Genomic DNA, 21,276 nt, shown 5'->3' on the forward strand with positions numbered 1-21,276 from the left:
AGCACATGCCGGCGATCTGTACAAACGATCTGGCTACTGTATAGACACTGGATCGCTTGTACATTAACAACCATCGCTGGCTGTTAAAAACTACAAAAAGAACATGGCTGCTGCAGCAGCCATGTTCTTGTTTTAACTACTTCTGCGGGCCGCTGTCTATAGATGTATTGTGGCTCGGAATTGGTTAATATGTTGCATCTGGCGAACCACAAGAACAATTTGAGGTGCCACATAGTGAGGTCAGATTTAATCTTTTGGGGCAAAAGCAGGAAATTAGCTTAAAATGTTTGGAAAGATCCCTGGAGATGCCTGTGCCAAGATAAAGGATCATGGAGGTCAACCACCGAAAAGGAAAACTGTTTTGTAGTGTAAGAAACTGCATAGAAAGGTTTAAGGCTTCCCACTTCTGGTAATTAATGTAGAAGTTAGTAAGAGAAACACATGGGTCGGTAACAAAAAAAATAACAGGTTGTTTGCAAACACAGCAAGCTTTTTGGGTGGTAGTGTGCTAGTGGAAGAGGGGCCAGTAATGTCATGGTTTGACCTGGTTCTTTGTAAAAATGGTTCTAGAGTGAAGACAAATAGGAGAAGGTGACAAAGGGCATTCCTTATGCGTACTGTTGGTGATAATAAAGGGAGAGGATAAAGCCCCATTCACCTTCAGCTAGGCTTAGGGGTTAGAGTAAATTGCCTTAATCCAGGACATCCTTGTAAATCCAGGCCCATGTGTCAGAGTGTGAAATTATGAATTGCCAATCCACTTGATCATACAAATAATACGAACAGCGCTCTCGGATTGGGCCAAGGGAATAGGGTGCTGTAGCTCTACCTCGCCTGCAGCCCTAGGAGACAGGAGGAGTGCCTGCACTTGTGGAACAAAAAAACAAACGTGAGGGCGCAAGGCTAGAGGGACTATGAAACTTATTGAAACACATTGCTTCAGCGGGGACACGGACACACTGTGTGTGCCATCACCTGCACCCCTGTCCACCCCTCTCTTCTCATTTTCCCGTGATGAGCTACCCAAGGCAACACACTAACCTTCACTGATTGCACTACGTTGGACTCCACGATTTCCTTCACTGTTCCACATCCATCCGCTCCCGAGACCCACTTAAAAGTAAGTGATCCATCTCCTCTTGCTTCCCTCACTTTGTTTCAATAAGTTTCATAGTCCCTCTAGCCTTGCACCCTCACATTTGTTTTTTTGTGTGTTTTTTTCCAATCCACTTGATCAAAGGGCTTTCTGGAATCTGTAGAGAACAATAAAAAATTGGTATGACTAAGGCAAACTGCATGCTGGACGTCCAGCACCCTTGGTGATGTTGTCTCTTGCCTTCTTAGATGTAACAAAGCCCACCTTATCCGGCTGTACCACAGAAGGAACATAAGTAGCAAGTCTAGAAGCAAGGCTCTTGGTGAATAATGTCCAATCTACATTCAGTAGTGAGATAGGTCTGTAGTTGGAACACTAGCATAAAACAGACATCCAACATCTGGCTTAATGACAACCAGTGTACCTTCCACAGTTCAAGGACATCTATACCCACCACTGCTAGTAATGTTTCCACCTGCCTCCTGAGCTGACAATTGCCTCAGTAAAAGTGAAAACATTTTCACTTTGCATGTGATGTTCCCTGTAGGTGATGCATAATGCTGGCTGTAATGTGTCTTTTCTGAGTGCATGCATTACCCCTATGATTGGGCTGGCTAGACAACCTGCTGTTTCCATGGGTGTTTGTCAGGCAGTATACAACTGGGTCAAACGTATGACCCTGGTTCTGGTCTCACAAATTGTTTGGTCATTCAGCTTCTGCCTGTGCCATTACTCTACTTTGTGGACGGGTTAGCAGATACTCTGCATCAAGATGTCGGCAGTAGGTCTTCTGTCCATCCAAATACTCAGGATTCTGGGAATCAAGTGCTGGTTTGCCAGTCCAGCTGCTAACTGTCACCCCAAGGAAGTGTTCGTGAAGTTAGAGGTGTTGTGAATCCAATCCCGTATATGACAGAATAAACTAGCCAACTTATATATTCTGCATGTCGGTAAATTAGCACCAAAAGATCATAAAGGTTGTTGAAGCTTACATAGTGCAATTCTAGGTTTCTTCTCTCTCCAGAGGAATGTAACAAATGCTTTGTATAGTATGAAAATATATTTGTGCTTGAGGGGAAGAGGGATGGCTTGTATCAGATATAGTAATTGTGCAAAGCTTACCATACGTAATAAATTACACCTGCCTAATAGTGAGTGGGGTAGATATTGCCAAAATTATAGATGCATAGTATTTGAGGTTGAATAAAGACACAGGGCCATCAAGTTCAACCTTTGTGTGTGTGACTGTGTTTGCGTGCATACGAGTCCCCATGTGATCCTGTTTTAAAGAGTACCTGTACCCCATGTATCTTACGGTCTCTGAGGAAGGTGTCTAAATGATTTTTGGAATAATTCAATACTTTCAGCTGATACCCCTGCTTGTGGCATCGAGATCCAGACTTTAACCGCTCTAACTGAAAAGAAGCCCCTATGCCCCTTGTGATTTAAATCTTTTCTTTACCAATTTTAGATGGTGGCCTCTAGTCTTTGTTACAGAGTTACTGTAAAACGTTTATTGCTGATGTTGCCATCACTACTAAACATCTTGTACATCAAAACCATTTCCCCCCTCTTTATCGCCTCACTTCTAGCATGAACATGTTTAAGTTTAGTAACCTTGCCTCATAGCGTTGGTGCTCCAGACTCCTAATTAGTTTTGTTGCCCTTCTTTGGACTCTCTCTAGCTCAAGGACATCCTTTGTGTGGATTGGTGACAAAAATCGAACTGCATACTCTAGATGGGGCCAGGCAAGCGATCTAAAAATTGGCAAAATGATTGCTTTGTCTCTACAGTACATTCCCTTTTCAATACAGGGCAGTTCTCTGCTCGCTTTGTTTGTAACAGCCTGGCATTGCAAGCTTTTCCATCTGTGGTCTACTATGACCCCCAGTTCTTTTTTCCATTTCTGACTTCCTAGTGGAATACCCATTAATGTGTATTCTTCTTGCTTATTTTTAAACCGAAAGTGGATTACTTTGCATTTATCAACATTAAGCCTCATTTGGCATAAAGTTGCCCATCCCCCTATTTTATCCAGATCATCTTGTAATGTTATGATGTCTAAGTCCATGTCTATTACCCTCCCAATTTTAGTATCATCAGCAAACACAGAAACATGACTTGATGCCCTCCCCAACATTGTTAATAAACAGATTAAACAGTATGGGGCCTAGCACAGAACCCGGGGGCACGCCACTCATGACCAATGTGAAAAAGAGCCATTTATCAATACTCTCTGGACACGTTCCTGTAGCCAGTTCTCTATCCATGTACACACCATTTCATCTATGCCCATAGATCCCAGCTTGTGTACTAAACATTTATGTGGTACCGTGTCAAACGCTTTAAAAAAATACAGATATACCTCATCCACCGGCCTACCTCCATCCATATCTCTACTCACCTCTTTGTAGAATGTTAGTAAGTTGGTCTGACAAGAACGGTCCTTCCGAAATCTGTGCTGATTATCATTTAGTATACCATTGTCGCAAACAAAATCCACTATTTAGTCCTTTTGCAACAGTTTGCATACTACTGATGTTAGACTGGCTGGTCTGTAGTTCCCAGGTTGGCATCTTGGCTTTTTTTTGAAAATTGATACAACCGTAGTTTTCGGCCAGTCTCTTGGTACCCTTCCATTCATTACAGCCCGACCGACAAAACTGATGAGGGGCGATACTTGCAGAACAGGAGTGTGACCTATGGGCCGATGGGAGGAGTATTGCAAATACACACCTGGCTGATTTTTTACATAAACACAAACGGATTGCATTGATAATATTATGATCTGTGGCATTGCATATATGGTTTTACAGGATGACATCTGAAACAGGATGTGATGTCAGCATGACATCTCAATGGAGATAAGAATGTCAGCTACTCGCATTCTTATCTCCATTAAACCTGTCTTTTTCCTGAGTGTATGCTGAGGGAAAAAATGAATTCAACGCCTCAGCCTTCTCCCTGTCGCTTGTGATTAATGTTCTTATCCTTTATTGAGCATATCTGCTCTTTTCTTACCCTTTTTACTGTTTATTTATTGGCAACATTTTTGGGGGTTCTTCTTACAGACTGTGGCAATATATTTTTCATAATCTATTTTAGCTGCCCGAATTTCGTGTTTACAGCTTTTATTACATTCCTTGTAGTTACAGAATGCCAATACTGTCCCCTAGAATAGATACCACCTCTAAAGGATAGTGAGGCGGAAAAAAGAGGTTATACTTCAACCAGTCATTCTTTTTGTATGCAAATAGGTTATCAATCATACCTATTGTGTATTTTTATACACCATAGTGGTAGCATTTTTATTCAATACTGTCCACTCCATCTTATATTTTTTTAAATGCCATGCTCTTGTCTCTTTGTTACCCAATAATATGCACTTGGTTATGTGATGTATTCTTAAAACAATCCCACTTCTGTTCAGTGTTAGAAATAAGTTGTCTTATTTCTAACACTGATCTCCGGATAATTGAAGTCACCCATTATAACAACATTTTCCTGCTTCCCAGCTATTTCTAAATGTAGGTTAACCTCCTCCTCTTCCCCTATATTAGGGGGTTTGTAACACCCACCCACAATTAGTTTACGACCAGCATCAGTCTTATCTAGTTCTAGCCACCATCACAACTCTCTGTCATGAGGTTGTCCCGCATTTGCACATTTAGATTGTTTTTTTACATACATGTATACCCCTCCACCCCCCACCCCCCCTTCTACCTACCATATCCCTCCTGAACAGGTTATACCCTTCTATATTGGCAGCCCAATCATGTGTGCTGTCTAGCCAAGTTTTGGTTATTGTTCTAGCATTGGTGTACATACATTTAAGGTTGGTGCTAGCAGTTTGGGTTATATTATTACTCATTTCTGGAGCCCAGCTACTTTTTTTTATTAGACCTTGGTATGGCTGAAATATTACTAATTAGATTTACTGGAGTTATTAAACGAACTATGTTTACTATATTGACTGGAGTGAGCCCTCTATCCACCTTGTTATTACTGCCCTCTATATTGTTCCTGTAGTTAATTATTAACCATTTCCCCACCCCAAAAATGCTGCACCTTCCCCATTAGGATGCAGCCAGTCTTGGCTGTGGAGCCGGTAACCGACTGAGAAGCTAGCCCAGTTCTCCAGGAAGCCGAAGCCCTCTTTCCAACACCAGCTCCGAAGCCACTTGTTAAGTTCCCACAATTCTCGCTGTCTCTCTGGAGTGGCTCATGCCACCGGCAGTATCACAGAGAATGCTACCGTGGAGGTCTTTTTCTTCAACCTGGCAGCTAGGTCTCTAAAATCGCTTTTTAGGACACTCCATTTGCCTCCTATTTTGTCATTGGTGCCGATGTGCACCATCCCAGCTGGGTCGTGCCCAACCCCATCAAGTAACACCATCCAGTAAGAACAAACTGTTTGACGCTCACTGTCCCGATTGCAGATTACCCTGTCCGTCCGTCTGATAGAATCCCCCACCACCAGAATCATGTCTCTCCTGTCCCTCCATCCTGCTCCCATCTTTGCTGAAGCAGTCACTCCCCCTGCGGATAGAAGAGGCATCCTGCTCTAGCAATGCCTCCCCTGAACTAATGTCCCCAACATCCTGCAGCCTGGCATATTTATTGGGGTCTATACACAGAGCTCCCCTGGTGCTCATACAGGAAGGAAGGAATCATGTGGTTCACCTGTCCCCTCCTATTCCTTCATCCATTCACAAAAAGTAGAGCTGAAACAATTATTCGATTACGTCGATTAGAATCGACGATGGAAAGCGTTGTCAACGTTTTCCATCGTCAATTCGTCGGCTAAAATTGAAATTTGCCGCTCACGCCCGCTTGTTCGCGGCTCCGTACACGTGTTACTCTACGCACGCCACATATGTCACGCCCGCCACACAGGCCAGACACGTCCGCAGAGCACGCCGTCACCGATGAGTGAAGGGAAGGTGAGGATCTTTGGAAAGCAAGTAAGTAATTAAGCACTTGCATAGACCTTAATGGGCAAATCTCAGGTGCACCTTAATACATGATGGCTGGAAATCCTATCATCTGGAAATATCTCTGTTCATGACACCCAATAACCTACCCCCCGCAAAAGTATAGCAAATTTGTTGATACAGGATTTGGTAAAGTTCACTTGGAGGGTTAACATTCTTTTGTGGTCTGTCCACACAGCCCTATCTCGTCTGTAATTCACATACCTTATAAGTGGGGGTTTTCATTACACACATCCTAGTAAGATGCGTGTACCAGATGATTGACTAATGCCATTCCTTTTTTAATGTGAATATATTGAGAAATTAAAGGCTGTTATTTATGCCTGATCGTGCTTTACAACAATACATAATGACACTATGAGTTGTAGCACAGCAAACCGACAGAAACTGATAGGTCTGCCACATATTGGCAGATATTGACTTTGCTGAGAGGCGTTATTGATCTGCCTTTCTTGGTATTTTTCATTGCATGCCAAGTTGCATGCCAGCTTATTGTATCTCTAGGCACTCCAGTGGTAGGATTTCCAAACCAGAATCCAGCCCTGCCTTACAGCCACAGTCATCACAGAACCAAGTAATGAAAGAATGCCTCCCTGGTGTATTTGCAGTAATGTTGATAAAAATATTTGGGACAGTTTTCTCTAGGTCAGGGTGAGTCCACCGCACAAACCAGACACACGCCCGCAGAGCATGCCGCCGCTGCAGCAGCGACTTACAAGGGTTCAGAAACAGGTAAGGGGGACCTGTTTTGATGTTTCCTGTTTAAAAAAAAAAAAAGCGGCACACTGCAGAACACCAGCATCTATAGAGGAACACCAAATCCCAGCAATAATACATTAAACAGCCTGTATAATCTATTTTTGCTGGGATTTGTTGTTCCTCTATAGCTGGTGGTATTCTCCATTGCGCTGTATAATACATTATTGCTGGGATTTGTAGTTCCTCTATAACTGGTCAGTGGTAATCTGCATTGCACAGTATAGTCATTATACAGCGCAATGGAGAATACCACCAGCTATAAAGGACTACAAATCCCAGCAATAATACATTATATACAACGCAATGCAGAATAACAGCAGTTACAGAGGACTACAAATCCCAGCAATAGTACATTATAGTATAATGTACTATTGCTGGCATTTGTTGTATTCCTCTATAGCTGCTGGTATTCTGCATTGTGCCGTATAATCATTATACAGCACACTGAAGAATACCACTAGCTATAGAGGACTACAAATCCCAGCAATAATACATTATATACAGCGCAATGCAGAATAACGCCAGCTACAGAGGACTACAAATCCCCGCAATAGTACACTGTAGTGTACAGTTGCTGCGATTTATTGTATTCCTCTAAAGCTGCTGGTATTCTGCACTGCACCGCTTTATAATGCACTATATTGCACACCACACTCTTTTTTTACTTCCACCGCGCCAAGCTTGCTCCCGTGATGGACTACAATCTCAATACAAACTAGTAGTCCATCACTGGGGCCTTTTTTTTTTTATCCAATTAATCGAACTCAATAAACGGCTAACTAATCGATTATGAACATAATTGTTAGCTGCAGCCCTAACAAAAAGCCTTATATTCTTTTTGCAGAATGCAAGGTGCTCTGTGAATGGATGAGGGGAGAGGAGGGGCAGATAGACAATATGAATCCATTACTGAGAGCTAGGGCACTCAATCACAGTGCCGAAAGTAGAGTGCTGTGTGTTGTCTCATGTGATGGAAATTAGGATTTGTACAGTGAACAGCAGAGATACACCCATAGGTTAGTCATTGTTCGAGGTAACTTATTAGCTTTGGATATATGACTGGAGTGTCTACAGTGGGCAATGTTCACTTAGCATTAAATTTCCTTGCAATGAGAGAGAAAAAAAACAATGTCAGGAGGGGCCCATGATTCTATATCTTGTTTACAATTCTTGTAGAACAGGGTACGTGGACAAGATGGACACTTAGTCCCAGTGTTCCGCTGAACACCTCTGCACAGCCTCACAGATCCTGAGTTTGTCCCGGACACAGACTTTGTGGCTCCTAAACGACCACCAAGATGACTTGCAAATGAAAAGAGGAACAGCGGCCACATAAACTGACCAAATTCTTCTCCGATCCGAAGCGAGGACAAAATGGCGGCGGAAATTCACTATGGGCCTTTCAATCCCCGGCTTGGAGAAATCACAGCCCTCGTCATGCAGTCTCGTCAACATCTGTGGGCTCCATCTCTTCTCCCATACACAATGATGATATCTTGCTTGCCTCTTTACACACTACCAGCCCTGTCAAGACGCAGCTCAAAATTTTAGAGGAGCGAGCTGCAGATTTAGAGGTGAACCATCTTAACTCCTCTATGAACTAAACCATGGAATTAAATAGTTCTATCAATGGCTTCCCTAACAGCGACCAACTTGTTCTAGACACTACGCTTAAAGACATGCTGATATCCTCATACAGTGCTCTACACTCTGGTTTCCTTTGTTCTTGTTCGCTCAGAGGTCACTAGTGTGGGAAACAGAGTAGACCACATAGAACATAAGGTGGGAAAATTTGCATCCACAATTAATGATCATGTCTCTGGCGATGTTCTCTGGCTGAAATCTAAAGTGGCGGATCTAGAGGACCGATCCAGTCGCAACAACATCAAGGTAAAGGGGATCCTTGAGTTGATACCCCAACATCATCTTCTTTCATACATTCAAGATCTACTATCTACACTACTACTGCTTTTCCTTCTATTGAACTTGTGATCAACATAATCCATTGACTGCCAAAACATGCATTCTTGCCGGAAAAAAAGTTCCCTGTGATGTCATCTTCCATATTCATTTCTTCCACTTAAGGAGAAACTTCTGGCTGCAGTCCAATCTCCTTCACTGCCAGATCAATATTGTCCTTACAGTTTTATCCTGATCTGTCTCAGCACACATTGAATTTTCATAGAACCCTGGCACCCCATCACCATAGCGTTGAGGAAACAATATTTCCTACAGATGGGGATATCCTACAAAAATTATCACAAATAAAGGCTTGACGCACAATCTCATCTCTAGAAGAAGGCATCAGTATTATTTGGCTCTGGAACATTCAATCTGAAAATCCTCCCCCGAAACCCTCTTCTTCTGGCCGAAAACTCATCCCCAAGTGGCAACGGTCATAAAAGGGTAGTAAACGTGTCTCTTGACCCATTTATGAGGTGTTTATTGTGGTCATATACAAGTTTTTTTTTCTTATTTAATTGAGAGGTCAAATGCTTGATACTGCCATATCAGTTGTTCAATGCCCCAGTTAAATAGCACAGTGTTATACTGTCTACTATTTCTATTACATCTACAGTTTTTAATGTTTCCAAATGCGTTAAATAAGTTACTACTATTGTTCTTAAAATTTTTTACTACTACTATTGTTCTTAACATTTTTTACTACTCTGTTTTTACATACCAATGCACTCAAGCTACCTCACTTGTGCCCTGCTATGATGTGATCCCCTGGTGTCACACCATGTAGAGCTTGGCTATTTTAGCATGTGTGACTATATTTATGGCCCCTTTTTCTTTAATGTGCTTATCCATTTTCTCCTTTCATTATTTATTATCTCTCTGGCTTTGAAGATTCTCTCGCTCAACGCCAAGGGCCTTAATCACCCGAGCAAGTGTTCTTTAATATGGAAAGAGGCGCTGAAAACAATTTCCAACATGTGTTCCAGAGACACATTTTCGTGACAGATATGCTCCACACTGTCCACATAAAGATTTTTCTCATCTGTCTATTTACTATGCCAACGAAGAGTGATGGGCGAGATGTAGTATGCTGTCTTTCTGTGCTGGTGTGAAGGAGGTGTTGAGGTCACTTTCCCATTTGGCCAACAATGTTGGATAGGACTCTGGGGGGTGCAAGATCATCATAGAGTACAGGGAGGATATCGCGTGGCGAGTGGGTATCTCCTCCTTACAGGTCCGTTCAAACAAAGTCAGGGGTCTGGAGAGTCTGTGGTGGTCAGGTATGGAGAGCAGGAAATGCCTCAGCTGGAGAGCACCCCACTGGTCCAGGGGGGGTTCTGTCAGGCACCTGAGTTCGCCGGCCGACAGTCATCTGCAGGAAAGGAGTAGGTCGCAGACGCGAAACTTGTTAGCTTCGCGGAGGCGTCGGAAGCGAGAGTCAGTGATGCCGGGCGAGAAGTCTGGGTCTCCAATTACAGGGCTCAAGGGCGATGGGAATTGGGAGATGTCCGTGGAACGAAATAGTGATCTGGCTAAGAGGAGGGTGGGAGCGTGTGGAGAGCCAGGGTAGTCCAGCCAAGGCCGGGTTAGTGTCATCTTCCTCCATACCCATCGCTTGGTTTTCCGGTGGCAGCACCAATCCCAGATACGGGCTAGGTGGGTCGCCCTATGGTATTTGGCCAAGTCCGGGAGTCCAATACACCCTCTGTTCTTGGGAAGGGTAACAGTACCGTAACGGATTCGGGGGGGGGGGCATAGGACCATAGGAAAGCTGTGAACATTTGGAGCAGGCGGTGGAAGAATATTGGCGGGATGTGAATCGGGAGCGCTTGGAACAGGTAAAGGACCCTGGAAGGGTGGTCATTTTGATGGCGTTGCAGCGTCTGAACCAGGAAAGTGACAACGCATGCCAGGACAGAAGGTCCTGCTTAATCTTCAGGAGCAGGGGGGCAAAGTTGAGTTCATATATTCCCGAGGGATCCACTGCTATAAGTGTGCCCAAGTAGGTTAGAGCGTCCGGAGCCCAAGCAAATGGAAAGGAGGATCTCAAGTGGATCTCCTCCATATGAGGGAGGGAAACATTGAGGGCAGCTGATTTGGAGTAGTTTTATTTTAAAACTAGAGATGGAGGTGTAGCGATCCATTTCCCTCATCAGGATTGGAAGGGAGGAAGAAGGGTCAGCTATAAAGAAGATCAAATCATCCGCGAAGGCGGCTACTCTGTGCTCACCAGAGCATTTTATCAGGCCCTGTAGGGAGCGTATGCGACAGAGGAACGGTTCCAAGGTGAGGATGAATGAGTGGGGAGAGGGGGCATCCCTGTCGTGCACCATTGGAGATTGAGAAAAAATCGGAGCGAGCTTCGTTCACACGGACGGCAGCCGTCGGGGACGAGTAAAGTGCGGAGATCCACCTCAGCATTCCAGGATCCAAGTCTATGTGGTGAAGGGTGGTTTGAATGAGGCGCCACTCCACCCTATCAAACGCCTTCTCTGCGCCGGTGGACAATAGCATTAGAGGTGACTGGGTGGAGCGGGCGTGGTGGATTGCATTGAGGTAATGTCCCTAGGCTCCCGTCCCGGGACGAAACCCGCTTGGTCCAAGTGTACAAGGCCCGGTATATACTGGATCAACCTGTTGGCCAGAATCTTGGCAAAGACCTTCAGGTCCAGGTTGAGGAGAGCTATGGGGCGGTAGCTACCACATTGAGACGGGTCTTTACCAGGTTTAGGTATAACTGCAATGTGGGCGCGGAGAGAGTCCCTAGGAGGAGGGGAGCCCGTCAGGAGGGAGTTATATGCCTCTAGAAAGTGGGGTGAAAGGATGTGGGATACGGTTTTGTAATAGGGCAGTGTGTATCCGTCAGGGCCAGGTGCTTTACCCGGTTTAGCCTGTTTAAGCGCCATTTCATATTCTTCTGGGGAAATCGGTGTGTCAAGCTAGTCTCTTACCCCCGGTGGTAAGGTGGGCATACCCGATTCGCTAAGATAGTGTTTTAGGGTCGCGTTATCAGTGGAGGTAGAGGAAGCGTCCACCCCCGTACTGAGATTGTACAGTGCACTGTAAAAGTTCTGGAATTCCCTGGCCATGTCGGCTGAAAATGTCAGTTTTGTTCCCGCTCCGTGCCGGCTTCTGGCCCGGCGGGGGTAGAGGGGTCGGCTCCTTGGGGTCGTCAGAGAATTCCAGCCAATTTGGGATGTCCACTGGGCCGGGAGCTGATCGGGCTTAAAATGGAGTCATCCCGCCGGATGATGAGGTGGATTGGGCACCCCAGCGATATGTGGCAGAGGTAGAGCGGATGAGGTCTAGCAGAGGACGGACCAAGCGTCGCATGCGAAGAGTATGGCGGGAGAGGTCTGGCATGATGCGGATGGTAGCGCCATCAAAATCAGAAGGGCCCTGCCTCCAGGCCTGGCGGACGATCTCTTCCTTCACAGCGAAAAAGTGCACCCTGCATAGAACGTCTCTGGGTGCGGAAGGTGTAGGGGGGCGAGCACCAGCAACCCTGTGGACCCGGTCAAGTTCCAGGGCTGCATCATGAGGTTTGCCCAGGAGGGTGTTGTGGATGTCCACCACAGTGTCCCTGAGATGGATGCCGGTCGTGGCCTCCGGGATGCCCCTCAGACGCAGGTTGTTCCTGCGGTTCCGGTTTTCGGAATCATCTAGGCGGAGGTGCATCGACAGCAGGCGGGAGCTGGTCAGCTAGGCGTCTGCTTCCAGGGCCTCCATCCTGGCCGACAGAGAGGCGGTAGCAGATGCCCGCCATGTGTGAAAAAGGAGAGGGGCCAGGTGGGGAGTCCGGCCGCGGCATGCCTGGTTCGAGGGCTGGGAGCAGGAGTCAGGAGGGTCCACCAGGTCAGGGGTCTGGGACATAGTGCCACGTCCCAGCTTCTTACTTGAGAGGAGGCCGGCCGCTGAAGGTCGGGTGAACGCTATCTTGGACGGGGACGAGGCAGCAGGGACGGGGACGAGGCAGCAGGGACGGGGACGAGGCAGCAGGGTCGGAGAACGCCGGGCAAAGAGGTCGCACAGCAATGGAGGGCGGTGGGTACCGTGTGTCCTCTGCTCCTTGGGCATGGAGAGAGTGAGTAGCGTTAGGGCTTAATGTCACCTGAAGTCGTAGGTCCGGCACGGCGGCTGCAGAGCTCCCCTGAAGCGTGTCTTCACAGCGCCATGTCCAGGCCACGCCCGCTGGAGCCATGTTTTAACTCAAATACCTCTTACTACACGTTTTAAAGTCTCCCATTGGATAGGATTTGATGTAGTGTCATTTTGCTGATCTTTTATAAAGTTTTTTATGGTAAGGTTTACTTCTTCTTGGCAATCTATATTTTTTAATAGGTTATCATTAAGTCTCCAAGTTCCCATACTTCTATTTCTATTCTCTATTTTCATTGTCAGGGATACTGGTGAATGATCTGACCATAGTATCGATCATATTTCAATCTCTGTATCATAATCTAAAAGCCGCTGGTGCATCCATATAGGATCTATCCGGCTATATGATTTGTGTACCATAGAGTAATATGTGAAATCTCTTTTGTAGGATATAATATATGCCATCCATCTACTAGTCTCATGTTGTCCATTTTGATTTTAAGTCTTTTTAAAGCCTCTCCTGTGAGTGGAGACTTACATGTAGTATCTAACTTACTATCAAATATTACATTCATATCACCCATCACCAAACTTGTGCCTACCCCAAATTGCTGAAATCTACTAAGTACCCACGTACAAAACCTATATTGTCCCTTATTCGGTGCATAAATATTCGCCAGTGAATACATTTGATTAAGATAAGAGAATTTCAGAAACACATATCTCCCTTTTTCATCTATAACTGTGTCTATAACATCAATTTGTGCATTTTTATGGATTGCTACAGATACCCCCCTTGCTTTTTTATCCGGTTTTGTACTATGGTACCATTTTGTATAATTTTTATCTCTAATAACAGGATTAGCCTCCTTCCTAAAATGCGTTTCCTGTAAACATAAAATATCCATTCTTTTTTTATGAAAGTGATACAGGATCTGAGACCATTTTTCTGGTACATTAAATCCCCTAACATTAAAAGTAACCAATGCTAGCCTATTCATTTCTTGATTGTATATCCCTCAAGGTACATTTTGCATAAGACCTGTTCGAAACATTCATACCACCACATATTAATTTCAGCAACACATTCTTGTCTTCTTCCTCTAGTTTACACCCCAATACATAATTTATTCTCACAACATATATACATTTACTATAATCTTGTATGTAGGACATTTTCCTTGACATCCTACATAAACCATACAAGAGAGCCCTATTAATATGGGCTATATTGGGGTTGTAGGGGCAGATCAGCTGAACGCCAAGCACTCGTCCCCCCACAAGCCCATACCTTTTTATCTTATTTCTTACTTAGGCCTTAAACTCTAAATTTACTTACAGCCGGTATATTCAATGTTATTTATATCACCCCATTTCCCACATATTCCTCCCCTCCATCATGATTAGCAATAAGCCACATGCTCTGGGGGAGATGGGAAGCGAATCACAAAAAGACAAGAAACCATAGCTTCTTATAAATGATATTACTCTCCCCTTATATTTGTGTTCATCCGATTCTCTTTTCCTTTATTCACTACTTATATGTTCCCCGGGGGGTTTACTACTGTCCATCTCTTTCTTTGTGGGTCTTCAGTCTTATTTCATTCAATTGGCCATTCTGTCAGTTGCATTGGGGGTATTTCTAGAATGTCTAAGATCTCTAATAAAGGATTCAGGGCCCTTCTAAGCATCAATGTTTGTCTTGAGAGATCAGGAAAGGTAGTTACAGTATAACCGTCATATGATATTGATTTCTTAGTTCTAGCTGCCATTAAGATGACTTCTTTTTCAGTGTAGTAGTATAGACGGCATACAACATCTCTAGACCTTGTAGAGTCTCCTCTAAGAAAGCCAGGTACTCTGTACACTCCGTCAATAATTATTTCAGATTCTGGGGTTTTATCCATTATGTCATTCAGTATGGCCTTTGTTGTTAAAAGAAGATTTATGTGTCTCTATTGTCTCAGGTATACCTCTTAACCGTATGTTGTTGCGTCTACTCCTATTTTCAATGTCATCCATTTTATATATCATATCCTGGATCTGAAATGAATGATTGATAGCTTGCTGTTGTATATCCAATCTGGAGGCACATGTATCCAAATTTTCCTCCAATCCGTTTACTCGCTCTCCTACATTGGAAATGTCGGTTTTTAGGGCTTTTATCTCTTCTTTATATGTTGCTTCCAATCTGACACTATAGCCTTCCATATCTTCTTTATTTGGGAGATATCTCAAACATTCTCCAATATCCTTCTGGTTTACTCCCTCTTTCTTGCTCATGCAAGCAAGCAGTCTTTGAGCTGGCTATATTCTGTCCCAATCCCCTCTGTGCTTCCACTCTCCCCCTAGGCTAAGCCTTAGCATATGTATGTGTATATGAGTCATAGTCTTGCACCGGATTGTCCTGAGCATTATCCCGTTCCCGACTTTTCATAGTAGCAGTAGAGGCAGGCATCCCCATCTTAGCACCCCCCTCTGACAGTCTCGACCGGGTACCTGTAAAGTATGTCCCAATTCTTCTTGAGGAGCTCCGGTTCATTGGTGCTACTGGCGGCGGTTGCTGCTGCTTTTTTTTGCCCCCCATCTGCGGGGATAAAACCACTGGATGGCTGCCTGGTAACTGTCGGCCATAGGTGGGGGAGAGGAGAACGGAAGGGTCTGGAGAGAAGAGGAGCAGATTCGGCCGTTACTTTTCTGTAGCGATGTGGGCTTGTGGGCGGGCTCAGAACTCTGTGTCCTACATCATCAGCCCATCACTTCCCCCAGAATCCTGATTGCTATATGAAATAGTTTATTTCACTCTTAAGGAAACCATTGTGGACCCAAAGGGTCGTTATATTGTGTTGGTGGGAATGTTTGGCAATGTTATGTACATGTTGGTAAATGTGTACGTACCTAATACACACCAAATGCATTTATTTTTTAAATAAACTCATTGGCAGGGTTGCAAAGATCCATTTGATTTATTGTGGCAATTTTAATATGGTTGGAGATCCCACTGTGGACTGTTCTACGCCACACACTTGTTCTGTCTCCAAATCAATTTACTCATTCATGGTGAGGAAAAATATTTGATGTCTGGCAATGCCACCATGCCAATGAGAAAATGTGTACTTTCCATTTGGCCGTACACAACTCCTCGAAAATTGACACATTTTTGGTGGACTCATCCCTTCCCCATAGAGTTACTAAGGTGACAATTCATGATTTGACGTGGTCCAACCTTGCTCCTATTTCTCTACATGTGTCTGCCTCTCCTGTTAATTCTAGAATGCATATTTGAAGAAATGATGTCTCCTTATTTCAGCAGCCGGATGTGGTCTCTACTCTTGCTAACCATCGATCTTTATTTTTTTTTTTCCCTTTAATAAAGGCTCGGTTATATAATGTGGAATGCCCACAAGGCGTTCATGTGTGGCATTCTTATTCAAAAGAGCGCTAAACTTAATAGACAACAATTGGCTCGATTATGCTACCTGCTACACAAAACTAGAGATTTAGACTTACAAAAAAATTCCTCCACTCATCCCAGCCTTCTACTTAAAGTGACATTAAACCCTCAGATTTTTTAACATTCACCACTACTGTAATGTGTGCCTTACTGTAATTCATGGTAGTTTCCCTTCTCTTTGCTGCTCTTCCTTTTAAATCATCATGTCTTCTCATGCTTGGGGAGAACTTCCCTTTGAAGCTCAGTGCCTCTTCCTGTAGTGCTGGCTCAGGTTACAAACCTATACACAGACACCATATATCCATTCCTGAGACAAGGCAGTCTGCTGCAAAACAGAAGTTCTGCCCAGCATGAGAACAGATACAGGTTTAAAAGGAAGAGCAGCAAAGAGAAGGGAAACTACCATGAATTACAGTAAGGCACACATTACAGTATTGTTTTATGTTAAAAAAATCTGAGGGTTTAATGTCACTTTAAGTTAAATAAACTTAGACTGACTGGGGAGCGTGACCGGGATATGAAGCAGCGCGGACGTGTCTGAGGGAGTTCCGTCGCTACACTAACTCCATCCTGTCCGTTCAGCCCTGAAACATACTCACCTGAGCTCCGGTGGATGTCCAGTGCAGGGGGCCATGTCATCTAGGTCCGGTAAACGCGCGGACAGGCCGAAACGAGGTGGCAAGAAATCGAAGGGTCCGACCTTGTGTCCGTCCGCCGCCATCTTGCCTTCTTCACCCGCTGCCTGTGTGTGATCCTGCTCGGCTCATAACATGGAGGGGGCAGCTGCTGACGCTGTGGAGGCTCCTCTAGATCTGCATGATGCCACGTCCACTCCAGGTATTGAAAAAGCTGGGACTAAATCAATCCTGGAAGACATTGAGGGCTGTAAAATGGCGCTCACAGCAAAAATAGATCATCTTGCTGTGGAGTGTACGCTAATCAGGCATGATCTAGACAAGATTAGGGGAAGACACTCCCAGGCTGAGATGCGGGTGTCGGGTGTGGAGGAATCTGTTCAGGATCATACCTCATCCATCCAGGACCTGCAACGCACAGTTAAGGTGCTGGCCGCTAAAGTGGATGATTCTGAAAACAGAATGAGGCGGAACAATGTGCGCATAGTGGGCCTACCTGAAGGAGTGGAGGGCACGCAGCCTGCTCAGTTTGCAGAAGCCTTCTTCAAAAACCTGCTGGCCCTGAAAGTGCTGTGGTTGAGAGGGCTCATAGGGTCCCCACGGGTAAACCACCCCACGGCCATTTCTGGTGCGTCTCCTGAATTTCCGGGATCGGGACAGAATTCTGGCGGCAGCTAGAACTTATCCTGACCTTCACCACGAGAATGCATCGGTTCGGCTCTTCCCTGACTTCTCGGCTGAAATTCAGAAAAGGAAATCCTTTGTAGATGTGCAACGCCGTCTTCGCGAAAAAGGGCATTCAATAAAGCATGATATAGCCTTGTAGGCTCCAGGTACCCCGCGCTGGCACGGTCCGTATGTTTGATACACCAATGGCTGCCACCAATTGGTTGGATGCACTAGGATGAGTGAATGCCACTTACTGCTACCTTGAAATTGTTTCTTCTAATATATATTTTACTTTATCTGCTGTTTTGTTCCTGGAAACTTTACCCTAAGAATTGGCAGGCAGTGACCTGAGGTGGTGGAGGAAGATCCTGGAAATACAATTGTATTAATATCCACTGTTGGCACTACTTATTTTTCACCCCATCCGCACCCACTGACCGGATGCTAAATGCCTGACCTGTGTCTGTTATGGCTGCCGTAGCTGGGATGCACAAGGCTCTGAAGGCAGGCCCTACTCTATCTTATGCACAGCATGCTAGACCTGGAGCTGCTCTCCATGTCTCTGAACGGATATTGTCCTGTAGTGTAGAGACAACAACTGGCTCCCACAAAGTTTTGGGAGGACACTGACGGTTTGCTCCGTTTTTATTGTTTTAATTTGTGTGCTACACGCTAGCACGTGCCTTGGTGTATGTACCCTTTAGCCTAAGTGGTGCATTACCTGACTTGTTTTGGGTTTAAGTTTCCCGGGACAATGTTTATGTTTGGTTTTCTGTGTTTCCCTAAGAGGAGGGGTTGTTTAGTCCTTAAAGAGACCTGGGGGGCTGTGTGTTGTCCTAGATCCCACCTGCAGCTAGAGCGGGAGCTGTCTCCACCTCCATGTGCAATATGGAACCATGGGTTTGGATGACATCAAGGTGGTTTCTTGGAATGTTCGGGGGTTGAATAATAAGTTCAAGAGATCACTGGTATGTATCTATTTGAAACAACTTGGGGCGCATATTTGTTCTATTAACTCATTTAGATGGAAGCAAAGTGTTGGCCCTGGGGCGCCCCTGGATATAACAAGTTGTGCATGCCACATACTCTACGTACTCCCGGGGTGCCTCGGTGCTCATTAATAAATTCTTACCATGCACTATTCTCCATACCATCACAGACCCCGGTGGGAGATTTGCCATAGTAATCCTTGATATCCAGGCTACTCGCTTGCCCGTGATCAGTGTGTATATACCCCCACCATTTCAGGTACAAGTTCTATATGATATTCTGGGGAAGCTTACACCATACCTCCCTATGCCGATACTTATTGCTGGAGATATTAATACTGTCCTAAACCCCCCTCTGGATTCCTCCAACCCAGCTAGACCACCGGGACTCAACCTGCAATCCTGGGCTGAGACAGCTGGGGTGGAGGAAATGTGGAGGTGGAAGCACCCTGGTGTCAGAGCATGTTCCCATCTGTCCCACACTAATGGCTCCTCTGCCAGGATAGACATGGCATTTGGTAACCAGCCTATGTTGGGCATGGTCTCTGGTGCCTCCTACCTTCCGGGTGGATTTTCAGACCATGCCCCACTCGATGACATTCTCAGTGCCGGGAAGGAGGAAGCCAGGGTGCTGGCCTTTGTCCCCAGAGTGGTTGGGAGAGGAGGGAGTGGTGAAGGTGTCCCCGGCCATACTCACCTATTGGCAACTCAATGCTGGCACTGCACCGGCTCCGGTTGTTTGGGATGCTTTTAAAGCGCATACTAGGGGAGAGTATATCTCCGGTGTCAGGGCGGTCCGTCGGGAGAACTGTGCGGCTTTAACACGGTTGCGGGATGAGGAAGGATTCCCCTGGGGAGTCCACGTTGGCGGCCCTCAAACAAGCCAGACGTTCCATTAACCTGCACCATGTGGGGCTGACGCAGTGTTCCTTGCGGCAGTCGCGGGAGGCCTTGTTTGAAAAGGGACAAAAATGGCAAGCTCCTGGCACTGTTGGTAGCGGAACAGAGGTCACAAACAAACATCCCAGCCATAATGACTGAAGATGGGGCGAGAGTTACTGACCCTTCTCCGATCCTACAGGAGTTCCCTGCTTACTATAAGACTCTCTACTCCCACATTCCTGATTATGACCTGGGCTCCCTGCACAGCCTCTTAGGTGAACTAGTGATACCTAGGCTGGAAGGGGAGGATAGCGACTATTTGGAGAGGCCCATAACAGAGCTGGAGATACAGTTGGCAATATCCTCCTTTCCTAATGAGAGTTTGGAGGTGACATGTTCTCTTTATGGAACCTGCCCTCCAACATAGAACAGCTGTTCTGTGCAGTTCCGAACAGCCGAGACAGGTGGCGCTGTGATTACAGCGCCACGGTCTCAGAGAACACACAGAGAGCCCGTAGAGCAGACGTTTTTCGTCTGCTCCATGGGCTCTATGGCTGAGCCGTTGTGCCTTAGTTTTCGGGGTCCCCCCGGGAGAGTGGGCGACCCCGAAAACTACGGCGGGGGGTGAAGGCAGAAACGATCGCCGCTGCTCAAATTAATACAAGTGGTCTGATCAGACCACTTGTATTAAACGAGCGGCGGCGGCTCCACAATGTACATTCAGCTCTGCTTGTTCGGAGCCGGGCTGAATGTACTTTAAAACTACTCGCCCAGCGCCTGAAACTACATGTCGCGGGCGTCGGGTGATAGGAATTCCACACCCCTGGGCCGTGAGAGCCAGTGACATATTTTGTAACAAAACTTTAATAAAAATAATTTTATATAAAAAAAATTGACTTAGACTGGATCTACACACCCTTACATAGTTACATAGTATTTGGGGTTGAATAAAGACATACGTCCATCAAGTCAAACCCATATTTTAGACAAATATACCACATACTTCAGGCATCCATGTTTGAATTATTATTCAAACGCCAATAAAGCCTGTGCCTTCTTGGCCAGACAAATTGAGGAATACAGAGCTAGATCCAGAATTTATCATCTTATGTCTTTCAGATGGGCAGACGTTATTAGCCCTGCTGATATTGCTGACCCATTTTGGGAATATTATAGCTCATTGTACAATCTTAGGGATGATCCATCTAATCCAACACCCACATCTACAGAAATCACTTTTTGTATCCTCCCTTCATCTCCCTACTCTAACTGATTCTCAAGTGGCAGATCTCAACAACCCTATCACAGAGGAAGACATTTCTCTACACATCAGATCTCTGCCTAACAACAAATCCAGGACCGGATGGTTATTTGGCTGAATATTACTAAACCTTTTCAACCTTATTGACTCCCCACTTGATGCTTGTGTATAAAAATGCCACACAATCTACCTTTCCCGTAGAGATGTTAAGAGCTACCATAATTGCTATTCCGAAACCAGGGAAGGAACCATCTCCATCTAACTTCCGTCTGGTATCCCTATTAAACACTGATGTCAAACTGTATGCCACAATTCTAGCTTCTAGGTTGAGTCCCTTATTACCTTCATTGAATCAATTAGTCCAATCAGGCTTCCTGATGGGGAGACAATCACCCAATGCTAGGCTTGTCAATATTATCCACTGGGCCACTAAATCTTGTGTTCCCTGAATTCTATTAGCAGCTAAAAAGGTGATT

The 21,276-nt window shown here is 45.2% G+C and overlaps 1 protein-coding gene across 1 annotated transcript in view; it reads left to right on the top strand.

Annotated features, from left to right (window-relative positions):
* NUP133 (nucleoporin 133) overlaps positions 1-21,276 on the top strand; it is a 508,027-nt gene that overhangs the window by 211,909 nt on the left and 274,842 nt on the right. The window contains exon 11 of the mRNA XM_018561308.1: positions 6,737-6,742. Coding sequence (XP_018416810.1) covers positions 6,737-6,742 — 6 coding nt within the window. The remainder of the gene's footprint in view (positions 1-6,736; positions 6,743-21,276) is intronic.

This window comes from Nanorana parkeri, unplaced genomic scaffold (assembly GCF_000935625.1).
Source record: "Nanorana parkeri isolate BGI_ZX_2015 unplaced genomic scaffold, ASM93562v1 scaffold515, whole genome shotgun sequence".
Classification (NCBI taxonomy): domain Eukaryota; kingdom Metazoa; phylum Chordata; class Amphibia; order Anura; family Dicroglossidae; genus Nanorana; species Nanorana parkeri.